We start from the raw sequence: 17222 nt of genomic DNA on the forward strand, positions 1-17222 counted from the left end.
ATCCTTTCTCCTCCACCCATGTGTCCATTTAACGCAAGCACGTGCAGAAGTACCCAACTGCTTGTGGCGCGCCCGGTCCTCCATGGATGGGGGAGGCCCTCCTCGACCCGTCCGCTTCTAGCCTTTTTTCCTGCCTGTACTTCTACAAACCTGCTTAGTATTCCACTTCACTTCCTCCACTAGATTTTTTAAATTTGTCCTTAAAGCTGTATTTCTTTTCAATTATCTTTGTACTTTCTCTGGGGGTGATGATATTCCCCTTATCAGGCTACTTGGATTGATGTTTACTGCCTCCCACGGCAGAAATAAGACAGCCTGACAGGATTCCATTCGTGGCTCCTGCCCGGTGCTGCTGGTAGCACATTTTACTTCGAAATTGGTATGAACTCCACCCTGTAAAGATATTTCTGCTTTAAACAGCCTTGTGTCTTTTAAGAAACTTAAAGAAAACAACAGTCTTTCTCAGGCGCTGTTCCTGGGCAGACTCTCAGGCAGAGTTCCCACCCTTGTTTGGGCAAATGTACCGATAAATCCTACCAGCTTCTGTTCACTTGAAAGTGTTTTATTGCACAATTATTTTGTGGGGGGGATACTTTTACTGGATGCAGCCTTCCGGGTTGACAGTTTTTTTGTTTTTTTTCCCCACTGTTTCAGATGAGAAGTTGGTGACTTTTTGTAATGGTGTTTGCCTACCCGTCATGTGTCATTCTTTGGCTGCTTCTAAGATTTTCTCTGTTTTCAGTTTTCAACAGTGTGTAGGTGTGGTATTCTTTGTATTTATCTAGTTTGGGGTTGGCTTAATTTCTTGGATCTACAGACTGTTTTCTTACCAAATCTGGGAAGCTTATGACCATTTTTTCCCCCAATATTTTTTTCTGTCAGATTCTTTCTCCCCTCTTTCTGGGAACTCCAATTACGCATCAGTTGGAAACTGTCCTAAAACCTGTCTTTCAGACTAAATAATTTCAATGAGAAGTCTTCAATTGAACGACCCCTCTCTTCTACCGCATCCCACCGATGGCTAAGCTCATCCATGAGCCTTCCCCTTCAGACGTCTGCTTCCCTCACACTACCCGAACTTCTCCGGTCCTCTGTCTGTAGGTCCAGCTGCTTCTGCAAAGCCCTGCACACTAAGCTCTTGCCTCTGCACTGGTGCTTAGCTTGGGTACTGGTCCTGTGACGAGGCTGAGAATCTGTGCCTTGGCAGAGAATGGGGTAAATGCGGGACTCACTCACCCATCGTAATGGAGAAGATTAATAATAGTTATCTATAGATAATTACATAACAATTAAAGGTTTCCAGATTGCAAAAAAAAAACACCAAAAATAAAGCAAAAGACTAAAGCTTGAAAAAATATTCATACCATAGATAAATAACTATATACCAAACTATATACCAAAAAATGTTCACTTTAAGACAACTTAAATAAAATAGTAAAAAAAAACCCAAATAACAATTTTTGCATATCAAACTTAATATTTTTTTTATTTTTAAAAGATTTTTTTTTTTTTTAGATTTTATTTATTTATTTGACACAGAGAGTACAAGCAGGGGGAGTGGCAGAGGGAGAGGGAGAAGCAGGCTCCCTGCTCAGCGTGGTCCTGCTCCCAGGACCCTGAGATTATGACCTGAGCCAAAGGCAGACGCTTAATGGACTGAGCCACCCAGGCACCCCTGCTAATGTCTTTTTAAAAACCTATCATAGTCGCCACTGGTAAGAGCAAATGGAATTGAGTGTATTGGTGTATTTCCGAAAGAGATATAAAAACCCTCATTATTTTAATCTAACAATTCCACACCCAGAAATATGTCCTAAAGAAATCAAACGTGCAAAAATTTGGCTAAAAATATGTTAATTGGAGCACTGTATATAATGATAATTAAAAACATAGGGGTGGCCAGAGTGGCTCAGTCAGTTAAGCATCCAACTCTTGGTTTCAGCTCAGGTCGTGATCTCAGGGTCGTGGGATCGAGCCCCACATCGGGTTCTGCATTCAGGGCAGACTCTAAAAGATTTTCTCCCTCTGCCCCTCCCCCTGCTCACATGCTTGCACTCTCTCTCTGAAAGTAAATAAGTCTTTTAAAAAATTGAAAACATAAATACTAAACAATAAGCAAATTGGACTAAAAGTGATACCACTGCATCATGAAATACAATGCAGCCACCTGAAATAATGTTACAATATTTAATAGAAAAACCGATAATTTGATAGAAAAAAGGAAGATGATAAATTACTATGAACAGTATAAGTTTTTGGCTGGAAAAATGTGTATTAATGTGAAAAACTACAAGATCATCTATTTTTATTGTAGCTGTATATGTAGGTATGTACATAACATATGATTTGCCATTTTGGCCATTTTCAAGTGTACCATTTGGTGGCAGTGATCCCACTCGCACTGCTGTGCGGCCCTCACCACTAACCTAAATGGAAGCACGGTGCCCACTCTGCAGGGACGCCCGCCCCGCCCCAGCCTCCGTAACCTTCATTTAACCTCCTTCCTGTCTCTCAATCTGACAACTCTGGGTCCTCACACGAGTGGATCCTATAGGATGTGTCCTTCTGGGACAGGCTCGTCTCACTCAGCACTTACCTGTGCTGGGATGTCCCTCCCCTTTAAGGCTGGGTGACGCCCCATAACGCACAGACCATTTTTCGCTAACCTTTCCCTCTGCGGTTGGACACTTGGGCTATTTCCACCTTCTCGCTTTGTGGACAATACTGCTAAGAACATGGGAGTGCAAACACCCTTTCGTGCCCCTGCCTTCAGGTTCCTCGGGTAAACACCCAGGACTGGAATTGCTGGATCACATGGTGGTTCTATGCTTAACTTTTTGAGGAACCACCAAACCGTTCTCCACAGAAGCTGCATCTTCTCACATTCCCACCAGCAACGCATGAGGGTTCCAATTTCTCTACATCTTTGCTAGCACTTAACTTTCCATTTTTAGATAACTGGTGCCCCAAGGGGGGTGAGGTGACATCTCACTGTAGTTTTGATTTGCATTTCCCTGATGACTGGTGATATTGAGCGTCTTTTCATGTGCTAATTAGCCATTTATAGATCTTCTCTGGAGAAATGTCTATTCAAAGTCTCTGCCCACTTTTGAATTGGGTTGGATTTTTGTTATTGAGTGGTAGGAGTTCTTTCTATATTCTGGATAGGAATCCCCCATCAGGAGTTATGACTATTTCTCCCATTCTGTGGGTTGTCTCTTCACACTCTTAGTGTTCTCTAACACACGAAAGCTTTTATTTTTGAAGAAGTTTATCTATTTTATTATCTGTGCTATTGGTGTTATACCCAAGACATCATTAGCAGACCCAATGAATGTCATGAAGATTTTACTCTATCTTTTCTTCTAAGAGATTTATGGTTTTAGCTGTTACATTTAGGTCTTTGATCCATTTGGAGTAAATATCTAAATACGGTGTAAAGGAAGGACCCACCTGCACTCTTTCACATGTGGAGATCCTGTTTTCCCAGCACCATTTGTTAAAAAGACTGCCCTTTCCTCCCACTGAATGATCCTGGCACCCTGCCGAGAACTATTTTATGCAGGCGAGGGTTCGTTTCTGGGCCCCCCTCTCCTACAGTCTATACGTCCACCGTCAGGTCAGTACCGTGCTGTGTTGATTGCTGTAGCTTTGTCGTAGGTTCTGAAGTCAGGAAGCGTGAGGCCTCCAGCTTTGTCCTTCTGCAGACTGCTTTGGCTGTTTAGGGTCCCTGAGGTCGTATGAATTTCAGGATTGGTTTTTCTCTATCTGTAAAAAATGGCGTTGGGATTTCGACGGGGATCGTGCTGACTCTGTGGTTCGCCCTGGGTGTACTGGCACTTCCACAATGTTCAGTCTTCCAACCCATGAACACGGGACACGTTTCCACATACTTACATCTTCTTTCATCTCTTTCAGCAACGTTTTGTGGTTTTCAGTGTACGAGTCTTCTGTCTCCTTGGTTAAGTTTATTCCTTGTATTGTACTCTTTTTGATGCTACTAAAAGTGGAATTCCTAATTTCCTTTTCGGACAGTTCATCTCAGGTGTACAGGGCTACAACTGATGCTTCTGTACTGACTTTGTATAACTTTTCTGCATGCACTTATTAGTTCTAGATTTTTCTGTGCGGATTCTTTAGGATTTTCTACATATAAAATCATACCATTTATGAACAGAGATCATTTTACTCTTTCCCAATTTGTATGGTTTTGGCGGGGCCCAGGGGCTAACTGCCCCAGGTGGGAGTCAGAAGAGGGGACGTGTAAAACATGAAGGACGCCAGAGGCCTCTGTGCGGCAAACTCCGCATTTATCGCTTTGTCTGTCTGTGCGGCACAGCAGATCCAGTGTGCACTAGTAACCTCAAATAACCCGCTAACCAAGCAAGGTGACTAGGAACTACTTCCAGACAAGCAGGTGGATGTCTGACTGGCTACTGATTCCTGAAGACGCCCCAACGAGGAACTGGGCCTGCCCATCTTTCTGGGAGATTCCTACACACGACAGGAATGCGTACCTTAGGATCCACGAGGGCCCCGGCCTTGATGAGGTACTTCACTGCATCTAAATGGTTGTTTTCTGCCGCCTCCATCAACGGGGTTCTCTGGTCTTCTGAGCAGGTGTCGATATTCGCGCCCGCCTAGTGAAACCAGGACAGTTCAGGTGCGTAGAGAGCTCCCATTGCAGCCCCACCTGGCATTCAGACACTCCAGACGCTTGCAAGCAGAGAGATCTGGTGAGCTATGCTAAAATCATTTCCAATGACTGTAACTGAGTCTGCAGGACCGAATGCAGACATGATCGTTCTACTACTGTCAAACCTTCAGTTCAAGAAGAGCATTTTCTTGACAGAAAATGTTTATAGCACATTAGCGACAACACCTTTAGAAGTAAGAAGTGATAACCTTCTGAAACAGGAAAAGGAGGGGGGCACCTGGGTGGCTCAGCTGGTTAAGCGTCTGCCCTCGGCTCAGAGCCCCGCACTGGTCTCCTTGCTCAGCGGGGAGTCTGCCTCTCCCTCTGCCCCTCCCCCTGCTCGTGTGTATACGCTCGCGCTCTCTCTCTCAAAAGTAAATAAAATCTTCAAAAAATAAAATAAAATAAAGCAGGCAAAGGAGAAATGTGGAGGGAGCTGCTCAGCAAAGCTGGGCCAGCAGGCGGGCAGTGATCTGGCCTACAGTGACCACAGGACACCCTGACTCAGTGACCTCCTTCTTTGGCTGTTTTAATGCTTCCCAAAATTAATAGAATAAAAGCTGATTTCCAATACTAAGTATTTTGAAGCAATTTCTAATCTTCAATAGAGTATGTACTTGGAAAACTAATAGTCTAGCAAATATACATAGATAAACTTCAGTCTGTTTGAAACTTAAGAAGCTCCAACTCTGAAATGTGTTGTGTGCTATAAGCAAATTGGATTCTCACAATTAAAACCTTTTCCCCATGCGGGTAAAATTGCCTGATTTCTTAAAATGATGTACCAAAAGCTAGTATTTAGTTTATAAAATAAATATTAGGAAAAGGCTGAGAATAGTATTGTTTTTGCTGTTTGTAATTAAAAACAAAAGTAGCAAATGAGTTAAGAAATTTTTAAATAGATCCAGAGTGGTGCACAGGGAAACCAGGGTACTGAGGTGCCTGAACAAGACTTCTGGCAAATTCCAGAGGGCAGGATGGGGCTGGGGGCCACAGGCAGAGCTGAAGACCAGGCACTAATGGAAGGTCAGGGGTCAGAGGACGAGACCCCTGAGACTTGGGGGGCAGGTCTGAGGACCTAGGACCTATCCCCAGTGTGCCCATCTGAAATCAAGGGCAACAAGTGACAGAGGCCCTCACAAGGACACACAGACAATCCAGAACTGACACCGCAAAAGCTGACCCAGAAGAAAGCGATCGTCACCAGGAAAAGATAGGAAAGACTGAGAGACAAAGCCCAAGAATCCCAAAGAACCTTGAGACAGAGGGAGAAGACAGAGGAGAGAGAGTCAAACCAGGAGATCCCCATGTGATGGATAGGATTCCCACCGAGAGAATGGTGAACCAGGGAAGTGGGTCTTAAGGGAAAAGTCCCAGTTCGTCCAGCAGGATGGACTTAGTAGAAACTCCAGGCCAGACACACCACAGCCCAAGTGCCAGACACCAGGCAAGCCCCAACCCCCACGTGTTCCCCACAACCTCCCTGCGTGACTGTGCAGGGTGTGCAAGATCCCGTGTGGGTGTGCAAGGTGTGTGTATGCACCGGGTGAGGCATGTGCTGCCCACGACAGGTCCTCGGGCTCAGAGGTCAGTGCAACAGGTGTGGCTCTGCCCCTCCCCTCGGGGCTCCATGACTATCAGAATATACACCTTTCTCTGTTACGAAACCCCTCACAGGCTCACGACGGACAGCAACCACAGACACAGCAGTAACACTCACACAAGGAGGAAAGGCTACGGGGCACCCTAGAGTTGGGGAGCAGATGGAGGTGACCTGTCAGTCGGGACATGCACCTGGACCCAGGGCAGCTGCCATGAACGACCAGTGGCAGGGATATTCACACCATGGATGTCCCCGGGGCTGCCAAAGGCTGGGATGACTGCTGGAGGTGGACGTGCTGCATCTGTATCCACGACCAGCCCAGCCGCCCTGACCACACAGCCGCTGAGCTCGGGGGATGCTGCTCAGTGCTTGAGCAGTACATGCTTCCTTCCACTTAATGTTGTCCTTTAAATCCAAACAGTCACGTATGGCAGCACGCGGCACACTGCAGCGGGCAGGGCCCAAACAAAATAAGAGCTGTTTCTAGGGAGACCTCAGGACAAAAATTAAATGGGATGGAAAGATCTCAAAACTGCTCTTCACAGGTGCTCCTGGCATGAGGGAACGTTCCTCAAACCCCGAGAACACAGGAACACAGAAGAGTGCAGGCTAGCGACACCAGTCAGCAGCTTCAGAGCTTCTGGGGCTGGGGAGAGGGTGCAGAGCCAGAGCCTGCCCAGCGGATGGTGTGGGGAGGGAGACACACCACCAGAGCTGAACCTCCTAGAAACAACACCCTTGGATGCAGGGGAAACTAGAAAAAACTAGAGTCCCGGGGACTCTCAGGAAAGCAGCTCAGGTTCTAGGAGAAAAATACAATCACAGCCTCCAAGCTCAGGGAGTGAGCAGCCTAGGCCATCGACACCAGGCCAGCACAGAGGGTCATAGACAACAACACTAGGAAGGGCTGCTCTTCCACAGTGAGTCTCATTTTATTTCACAGCAGTTGAAGATACAGAGAAGCTACAGAACGGCAGAGAGTTCCTACGCTCTCGGCTTTCCCAGGATGTGCCTCGCACAAGGGCGGGAGGGGCAGGACCGGGACCAGAGCACAGACACACTCCCCCCCCCCCCCCCGTGCTCAAAGGCACAAGTACGGTTCTGCTCTTGGACCAAAAGGAAGACACACCAGAATTCCTACCGCGTGACTCAATGTGCATGAAGCGGAGAGGAAGACACAGCGAAGCCACATGGCAAACAGACTGGAGAGATACAGAGACCAGGGCTGTCCCGGTGAGAGCCTGCAGAGCCGTCCCCTCCAGGGGGGTGGGCAGGGCTTTGTCCTGACCTGGGTTGAGGTGGGTGCCCTTCGTGACTACTCATTAATAGGATGTTTACATCTTAAGGACTTTTCTGCATGCATCTCTCTCTCTCACACACACACACATACACTTTAACACTAAAAAAAAAAAAAAAAAGGCCAAAGAGAAAACAGGTCTTTTCAAAGGAATGACAAGCTACCTTCTCAAAAGAAGGCAAAGAAGCCAGAAGACAGTGGAATCGTTCCTTTAAAAAAGTGAGAGAAAACAACCAGCAACCCAGAATCCCAAATCCAGGGAAATGTCTCCCAAAAAGCCCCCACACTGGTCTCTGAAATGAGGAGGAGCCTGGGCAGCCCCCTCGCCCACCTCCACGCAGCACACTGACCACCAGAGTGACCATGCTCCACCTCCTGCCCCGACCCTGTCCTGCAACCGTCCCACACAGCACTGGGCCTCCAGTCCACCCTCTCAGAAGCACAAACCACATCCATGCCCTGTGCGACTCCTCGCAATGGGAACGAGACAGCGTCCCACTGGAGTGCTGACCCCCAGCCCTCAACCCACCTCGGAGCACCAGCACCGTGGTCACTGCCCCAATGGCCATGCCAGCTGCCCTTGACCTCTCTCCAAGGAGCTCTTCTCCGTCAGGTCAGCCACCCACCACCGTCACTGCCAAGAACCAGCCCCGTATGACCACTCTAAGCAGCCCTCCCGGCTGCCCCCGAGTCCTGCTAGGCTTCTCTTGAACTCGGAGGTGCCGAGGCCTGCATGGGGCTCTGCATCGAAATGGCTCAAGCTCACCAAGCCAGTGCAAGGCCTCTGTCACCCCCTTGGCATCCGCAGCTCCCCCATCTTGTCCGTCTAAAGACGGAGGACATGATGACTGCACACCAGATCACAGATTGACCTCTGGAGGTGAGAGAGAGTACATAGCCTCCACGTGAGTGAGGAGAAAGGAAAAGAGATGACTGAAGCAAATATCAGCCCAAAAGAAGGCGAGATTAAAAAAAGAACGTTTGAAAAAACTAAGAATCAAAACAATATAAAACATCAGAAATATATTTAAATGCTAGAAATTACAGTAAATATTATCTAGACTAAAGGTTCCTATTAAAATACCAAGATTACCAGACTGACCTTCTAAACGGTCTAGCAACATGCTACGTAACAAGGTACAACCCAACCAGAGGCTCTTTGGCATGAGAGGAAGCTACAAATACACACTAACAGGTGTGTCTACCGCAAGATACAGGCGCAAATGTCAACATGATCGTGTCCTGCTCTGCCCACAGCTGCCGCTTCCATCAGCACCCATCAGAACAACAAGAAAACACTCCAGGTGAGTGGAGACGCACTGGCAGAAGCTGTGGCGTCAAGAAAGACACACAGGCGAGGCTGAGGGAGGGGAGCAGCCCCGGCAGCCCGGCCTTCGGCACCTCGGGCTCCCACAGAGGCACACGCAGGAGACAGCCCACACGTGCCCCTCTCTCGCCAGCAGTGCCTGCAGGGCACCCAACAGCAACAAGACAGGGACCCCCCACCAGCATTTTAGTACTTTAGATGTGAACAAACAGGAATCATTAGGCACTTGAGGAAAACCTATAAAAAAGAAAGACCAAACCGAACAGAGCAGCACAAAACTTCAAAATTACTGTAGTATCTTCAAAGAAACAAGGGAAGAACAGAGGTACAAAAAAGGAACTCTCAGGGAGCAAGAAAGGACTCTGGATCTCAGGATGGGACTGCACAGACTGCAATCCCCAGAGCAGCTGGAGGGTGAGTCAAGAACAATGTAGCAAGTGGGAGGGGAGATGAAGAGCTGGTGCACGGCAGGAAGCGAAGGCCAGAGAACAAGTCCATCAGGCCTAACATGAGAACAGGAGCTCCAGAGGGCAGATGGGAAGGTGGCATCCAGAAACCCCAGAACAAGGGACAGGAATGTCTACATCGAAAGGACACACCAAATACTCCAAAGGAGTCAAAAGACCACTGCATCGCAGTGAGATTTGAGACCAGTGGACCAAAGGAAATTTCCTGAAGCATCCAGAGATAAAGGATTAGGCTGAAAATGTCGTCTCCAGCAGACAGGGGGCCCAACACAGGGCCAGGGTCAGGGAAGGGGTGTCCCAGAGAAAGAGGGCATGGGAGCAAGCAACAACAAGACTTCTCGGTGACACGGAGACAAGAGGCAGTCTGTTCAGAGGGTTAGGAATGAATCAGCAGGAGGCAACAGAGCACACGACAATTACCGCTCTCGTAGGCGCCGTGGCCAGCTCCGGAAGTACTGACGTGACCACCCAACACAGGGGCTCTGCCACTGACCTCAGCAACACAGGACGTGATCAAACGGGGAGGATGGCGGGGGGGGGGGCGGGGTACGCATGCCAGGGCCAAGCCTTTCCACACTCTAAAGTCAGTAATTGATATTAAAAACTGAATGGAGAACAGGAACAAAAACAACAAATCTAGAAAATAGCCAGAGAAGCAGCTGTTGGACTGACAGCAGGGCCAGGGTGTGCCAGGACTGGAGGGACAGAAACGCTGGTTTTCTGTTTGAGCCAGGAAGTGCTGTTTGACTTTTCGGCTCTCGGAACTATGAGCCTCGTGTATTTTACTCGACAAAGACAAGAGAAAGTGGGTGGAGGGCTCTGTGGAGAGCCACGCCGTCCGACCTGAATCAGCATGTGGCAGATGTCCACGTGGCCGGCCTCCGCAGCGGCGTGCAGTGGGGAGCGTTTGTTCTGATGCTCCATCTTGAAGTTGGGGTCGATTCCGTCAACTGTGAACAAACAGGTTTCACCGGTTACTTTGGAAGCAGCCTCTGTTCCCACCACTTCAGGGTGGTGACAAAGGCTAGTAAAGGCACAGGTGGACGACCACCAAGAACCAGCATCACACAACACCTCCCATGTCTGGTAAGAGTGAACGAAGCCAGCCTCCAAACACGCTGCTAAGACTCAAAAGGAAGTATGCTAGTTTCACACAAAATTCAACATGTGGGTCTATTGCCAGGAACTACCTAACAATATAAAACGCTTCCCTCACTGCCCTTGTCTAACTCAGGGGCTCCCAGAATTTCCCTGGGGTTCCTTCTGTATTTTCAAGCACTCCTGCTCTCTGCCTTCCCCAGGCTGGGGGGCACCTGCTAAGGGCAGGGACAACAGGCCCACTGGGCAGCCTCACACACATACACGTGGCTTGGTGCACACGATCCCAGCAGGCCTGCCGTGGACAATCCACTGACAGACCAGCCACAGAGCAGCCAGGAATGCCTATGGGGAAAATGACTAAAACTGCCATTTTGGTCAACATTAAATAACTTACATTTTTAGAACAAATCACTGAGTGTCTCCTTTGATTGTCAAGTAAAGGGATTTTTAATCACTCTTTTGAACCCTGAGAAACAGAGCCTCGAGCTGCAAGCTCAGAATCAAACTAGTGCCCCTTCCTTGGTGGAGCAGATCTGGGAAGGGTCTGAAAGCACCAGCAGGTGCGTCAGTGTAGTATGTCTTGCTCTGCCCACAGCCGGCTTCCACCAGCACAGGCCTCGTACACGCCTTCCTGCCACCAATGCACAGTTGGCCCCACTCACTCAGCTTCCTTTTCCTGAATCTACATCTTCTCTTAATCATACACCACATTCCTCTTTAAAAATGAGAAATTCACAGAAAACATGTCTATCGCCACAAATAACGGAATACGAACACCATGCACAAGATGACCACCACTGAGCGCAGATCAGGGAAATAAGAGACAGATTAAGAAAACAAACCGAGACCCACCTCCTCAAAAAGGTAACAAACTACTGCCTGCTCCTGCGGCATCAGGGTCAGGCAACCCCAGCAGGAGTGACAGGCTGCTTACCCAGCATGAGCAGCACCTTCTGCAGCTCCCCTTGCCTGGCGGAGAAGTACAGCTGCTTCGGATGGAAGCGCAGCTTCTTGGGTCTGCGGGGGAAGCACGGACAGCGGTGACCACCAGGTGGCCTCACCCAAGCTCCCAGCCCACCCGCCACCACACACACAGATGTACAGAGGCTCGCTGCAGGATGCGAAGACCTGGGGATGTCTACCTACTGATGCCTCAGGGACAAGGGCACCAAAGTCACCAGGCTCACGCATCACACAGGAAAAAAACAATAAAAACGAGCAACTGTCTTCTTCATCCACAACTGGAGAATGGCTCCTGAGGCTTCTGTGTACTGTGACGACTGCGTACTGTGACAACAGAGCGAACCATCTCGCTGTAGCGTGGGGTCGAGGAAGGCCCACCTGGCCCAGCCCATCCCCTTCAGCATGCGGCCTGGGCCTGGCGAGCGGGGCAGGGGGATGCAACAGTCACCATAACATCAGGGCCACAGATGAGGCTGGAGACTGACGGAGTGAAAGCTATGGGGGACTCGGCAATGTGTCCTAACACCTGAGCTTCCCCTAATCAAGAGTACCGTGACATACGCCCCTTCCAGCAGAGAGGCGCACTGCCCTGAGGGAGGACACGTGGCCTGGCCTGAGACCCTGGTGAACTAGGCTGGTGGGCTTCCCCGGGAGAGGACGCCTGCCTGGCTCACAGGTCACAGACTCGGGGCCCTCTTGCAGGGCTGCACTATCTGGGAGTTGGCAGGTAAGCCTGAACGGCCACTTGATCCAACGCTTCACTTCACAGATGAGGAAATCAGCCAAGTGGCATTTGCTCTTATGTCCTGAGGTCAACACCAGGGGGTCAACAATATCCAGGGGAAATGTCTTTAAAAGCCTCACCGGGACTATCCTCACTTATGATTTCAAAGAAGTCACCTTTTGCTCTTAATATAACGGACAGCTTGCCACAATTTCCTGAAACAGTGTAAAAATACGTGAATATGTAAATGAACACCATTAATCAAAAAGCTGAAGAAGGCTACAGTGACCTCCTTGGTAATGCCCCACGACCCCGTGGGGGAGCCCGGTGACCCTCAGGAGGTGCCACACGGGGTACAGACCCTGGGCAAGTGCGACCATGGCAGTCCTGGAAGCGCCGGGGGATTTACAGACACATGGGCGGGCGCCAACACCCCAGTGGCTGACACGGAGGGAAGAGAAATCTGCAGGAAGGAACGTCCAGATGGGCGGATGTCAGTAGGTCAGGCCCTGAGCCACATCTGAAATTACAGACTGGTTCTTACTTTTCTGAGTCCAGAGCGATCAGAGCGCTTTCCAAGGTCTCCTTTCCTGGTCCCTGGGAAAGGCCGGGGGCCGGCTTCACCAGCCCGGCAGGCCCCGTGGGGTCAAAGCCCTCAGCTGCCTGGGGGGCTGTGCTCTGAGGCTTGCCATCCTCCAGTGGCGGTGGTCCAGCAGTGCTTGAGGGGTAGGAAACAAATGACATGCTCAATTGCAGACACGTGAAAAACTCCACTTCTCGTGGAAACCAATGAAAACACACATGATTCACTCAGACCCCTGCAGCTGTCCTGCTCTTCTGAGCGTGAAAACAGCTTCAGACTCGCTCTCTGTTCAGTCCTTGGATCAGTCTAGTTCAGGGCAAATTCCCAGGAAAAAAGTGACATTCAAAGCAAAAGGACAACTTTTCCACGGTTTTCAGGACCACGTTCAAGCTTGTTCTTGTGAGTGAGCTTCCAAGTTGGAGCCATCAAACCCACTGCTCAGCCCAGAGGGAGGAAACCCTCCCAGAAGTTTGATTCAAAGTATGTCACATTCATTTACAGGTTAGCAGGGTTAGCACAGAACAACAAGAAGGAATCGGCCTCCTCCCAATACTCAGCCTGATATGCCTACAGTCCAAGGCTCTTTTAAACAGCCTTCGACGAAGTATTACTTTTCTCTGTATCAGTGAGGTATTTATTACGTTATATATTCCCAATATGAACCCTTCCCTTAATAAAATTCTTTTTTTGTTTAGCTAGGGCCTTCAAAATATAATGCAGTAATTGTACCAGCTAAAGCTAACGTTTCGTATTCTACCTGCATGCCACAGATGTACAAATGTGTAGGGGGCACGGATGTGCATGGACGTGCAGAGACACTCCACCGGGGCACAGGACACGCGCACACACACGCCGGGGTCAGCACTTCAAGACACACAGGCCTTTGGGGGAGCTGACCAAGGCTGCACTGGGTGCATACCTGCCTGTGGTTGTGTCAGCCCTGCCCTCCACCAAGGAGCTCTTGTCCTGCCCAGGGGCCGGCGTCACGGTGGAGGTCGTGTCCGCTTTTGCGATGGTCACCTCTTTGGCCTTGGAGATCTCCTCCCCACAGTGGGGACAGTAGCTGGCATTATTGACTCGAGAGGCACAGTCTTTGTGAAAGCGGTGAGAGATGCTGCTCTCAGGCTGGCACTCCATAAAATTACCCTGGAAACAGGAGGATGAGAAATCATTGCTTAAAATTAGGGCTAACATGCATGAAAGTAAACAAAGTGCTACTGAACCTGCCTGTGAGTGTGCTCTGGGGGCCAGGGGCCCAGAGGCCAGTTGGGGATCCCAGTCCCTGGCTAGGTAAGCAGGAGACCCATGTCCTATGTCTGTGGTGTGTCCACACGTACCCCTGCTTTGTTTTTTTGGTTTTGTGGTTTTTTTTGTTTTTTTTTTTTAAGATTTATTTATTTATTTGAGAGAGAGAGAGCGAAAGAGACAGTAAGAGCGGGAGGGGCAGAAGGAGAGGGAGAGAATCTCAAGCAGAATCCGCACCGAGTACAGAGCCTGATCGGGGTTCAATCCCACAAACCCTGAGACCGTGACCTGAGCTAAAGCCAAGAGTCAGATGCTTAACCGACTGAGCCACCCAGATGACCCCCACCCTGCCCCACCGCTACTTAAAAGAAAGAGAGCAAAGTGGGGAGAAGCCACTTGACTGACCCCCACACCCCAGGAGGCCAAGGCCTCACTCTCCGGCTGTTCTAAGCCAAGAAGAGACTGCACAGAAGACCAGGTCTCACGAAGGACCCCCAGAGGACAATCTAGGAAAGAGAACCTCAGAAGAGAGAGAAGGAACAGTGCTCCACAGAGATTACCCAGCATCACTGAGGGGCACTTTAGGCAAACCCATGATGGCCTCAAAAAAGGACCCTTGCTGGCACCACGGAGGTAAACCCCCAGCAGGATGAGAAGCAGTTAAGAGTAGCATGTGCTTGCTGGGAGTTAAGGGTCAACAGACACAGAGAAGCAGTCTCCCTCTTTTCCAGCAGAAGCAACAAGGATGTGGAAGACAAGGAGGGGTACACAGGTGTGAAATCCCAAGAGCAGCCACTGAAGAGAAGCTGCTGGCCCAGGTGGTCGCTCCGCTGTGGGCCACGTGAACCGCAGGGCTCCCTGCGTTCTTACGGGCACCCCAGGCACAGGCATATGTGAAATGAAGTAACTGATGGAAAAGACCCTAAAACTAAGAGATGAAGGCAAAGCAGAAGGCAAGGCAGACAGGCCCCTGCCCAGGAGCAAGGCCGCTGTGTGTTCAGACACAGGGAGCAGGAGGAGGGGGGCTGAGGGCGCCCACCTCCCATCTCCCATCTGTCCCCGGGAGGCTGCAAGCTCGCACGTAGCAAAAAGAGAGCGTGTTGTGAGAGGGGGCCTCCAGGTGGGCCCCCAGACTCGGGAGCTGCTGGGAGGTGTCTGCCACAACTGTCAGCCAGCAGGAGGAAGGGAGCAAACGCTGGCATTAGCCTGTTCAGCTGGGGACCCACACGGCGAGCCGGGCACTTACCGCTGTGCAGAAGTAGCCGCAGCCAGGACAGCACTGGTGCTTCACCATCCGGCCCCGGTGGTCTTCACACAGCACCAAGAGTGGCGCTTTGCTGGACGGGCGCATTAGCTCATGCTTGACCACGCTGTTGGTGCACCTGCCCAGCTGCAATCACACAAGACCAGGGTCAGCCACAGAGCCTTTGGGTAGGAGCCCAGCAGATGCGAGTCTGAGGCAGACTCTAAGGGTCGGGACGCTGAGGGGAAGGCAGGGCTCTGTCTTCTGCAAGTCTGCCAGAACAGAACAGTTAGCCTGACAGGTGGCCACACGCACAGTGTCACAGGAGCAAGTGGTTAACTTGGCAAATGGAGGAAAACATCCTGGGCAAGCTGGGGTGCAGGCCAGGTACTGAGGACAAATGGACATACACCAGGCAGGGCAGAATGGACGTCATGGGCCAGCAGTGGACCCTCACTGTGAATCCATGGAGCCCCACAAGTGGTCAGGGCGGCCAGAGCAAAACATCAGACAAAGGGCTACCGGTTAGCTGCACAGACAATGGGGTGAGTGTGGCCCAGGTGTACCCCCACAGCACCCTGCCTCAGGCCTCTGAGGATGACCCCACGCCCTGCCCCGCAACTGCTCAGCCGACCGTGCCTGCCACCCCCACCAAGTGATGCAGAGTCAGCGGACAGCAAGCCCCAGACCGACATCTGGTCCAGTGGGAGAAGCAAAGACAAAGCACAAAGACTAAAGTTACCAGGCAGAAATCAGAAGCCGTCTGACGAGCACAAGCCAGGGCAGGAGAGTGTGTAAGAAACTGTCACCAGTGCCCCTAAAGAAACAGACCTCGTGGCCATTCTCACAGTGGAACAGGAGGCAATAAAGGAAGACATGCTCAAGGAACAAAAACGAGCACTCAGGAATTAGAATTAAGGTGGAAAAAGGGAAATTTCTACAGAAGTGCTAGAAAGAAAGATGCGGAATTTTCTAAAAGTGAAGCAAACAGGCAAAAATTTAGAAAACAAAGAAGAAAACTGGAGGCTCCCATCTAGGGGACCTAAAATAAAGGTAAAACAGAGAGAAGCAAGGGTACACGAACTGGAAGGATGCACCCGTCCCTGTTTGTGTGGGAGGCAGCAGCAGCCTGGGACGCCAGCGCGCTCCCGGGCGGGAAGCAGGAGGCCAGGGAGGAAGCCAGCCCAGCCGTGCAGCAAGCACCGTGCAACAACGAAACAAAGAGCAATCTCAAAATAAAAAGGAAACCGTGTCCAACATAGAGTTCTTGACTCAGAGAAAGCGTTTCCAGAATACAAAGTCTCAGGTATCTATCTCCCCAGCAACCTTCTGTGAGAAGCTACTGAGGGTATGCACCACCAAGATGAGAGAGTTATGACCCAGACAGACTTGAGGTGCTGAAAATGCCTACAGAAATGTGCAATTCCATTGATCTAGGACTGAATTTGTAATAGGTACATGAGAAATGAGGAAATTATTAACTCAGGAAAATAGAAGGCGTTTAGGAGAAGAAATGTACTCCAAGCATGCCACTGGCTCAGCTGTGAGCATTTCCACAGTGTGTTATGAAAATCGCAAATACAGTTTTCACCAAAAATACAGACAGAATGTATACTGCAGGTGGGGTAACGAGAAAGCAGGGGAATTAGAAGGGGAGCACCTCCACCACAGTCAGAAACCAACAGGCCGTATCTTGTACGTAGACAGTCAAGAAATGACAGCAGGAAGTGGGTTATGTAAAACTATGGAAAAAAGTTTTAAATATAAAGAAAAATTCAAAGAGGTCAAAGTGGCTGTCCCAGGGGAAGGAGACTGGGAGAACCAGAGTGAAGAGCTGGCACGGGCAAACAGGAGGAATTCTGAGACTGACACACAGTCAAGCCGACATCTAACAACATCGTGAACATTTACAGTTGTCACAAGCAGGACAGGAGATGCTGTTAAACATCTAACCAAAAAAAGACGATCCCGCA

The 17222-nt window shown here is 49.8% G+C and overlaps 1 protein-coding gene across 6 annotated transcripts in view; it reads right to left on the reverse strand.

Moving 5' to 3' along the window:
• EHMT1 (euchromatic histone lysine methyltransferase 1) overlaps positions 1-17222 on the reverse strand; it is a 140720-nt gene that overhangs the window by 25074 nt on the left and 98424 nt on the right. For all 6 annotated transcript variants that reach the window (XM_045803686.2, XM_087869137.1, XM_087869135.1 and 3 more), the window contains 6 exons: positions 15253-15396; positions 13681-13907; positions 12723-12896; positions 11426-11508; positions 10234-10340; positions 4518-4640 (listed from right to left, as the gene is read on the reverse strand). In XM_045803686.2, the coding sequence (XP_045659642.2) occupies positions 4518-4640; positions 10234-10340; positions 11426-11508; positions 12723-12896; positions 13681-13907; positions 15253-15396 (858 nt within the window). The remainder of the gene's footprint in view (positions 1-4517; positions 4641-10233; positions 10341-11425; positions 11509-12722; positions 12897-13680; positions 13908-15252; positions 15397-17222) is intronic.

The sequence above is a fragment of the Ursus americanus genome, chromosome 18, assembly GCF_024610735.1.
Source record: "Ursus americanus isolate L20-20 chromosome 18, mUrsAme1.1.p, whole genome shotgun sequence".
Lineage (NCBI taxonomy): Eukaryota > Metazoa > Chordata > Mammalia > Carnivora > Ursidae > Ursus > Ursus americanus.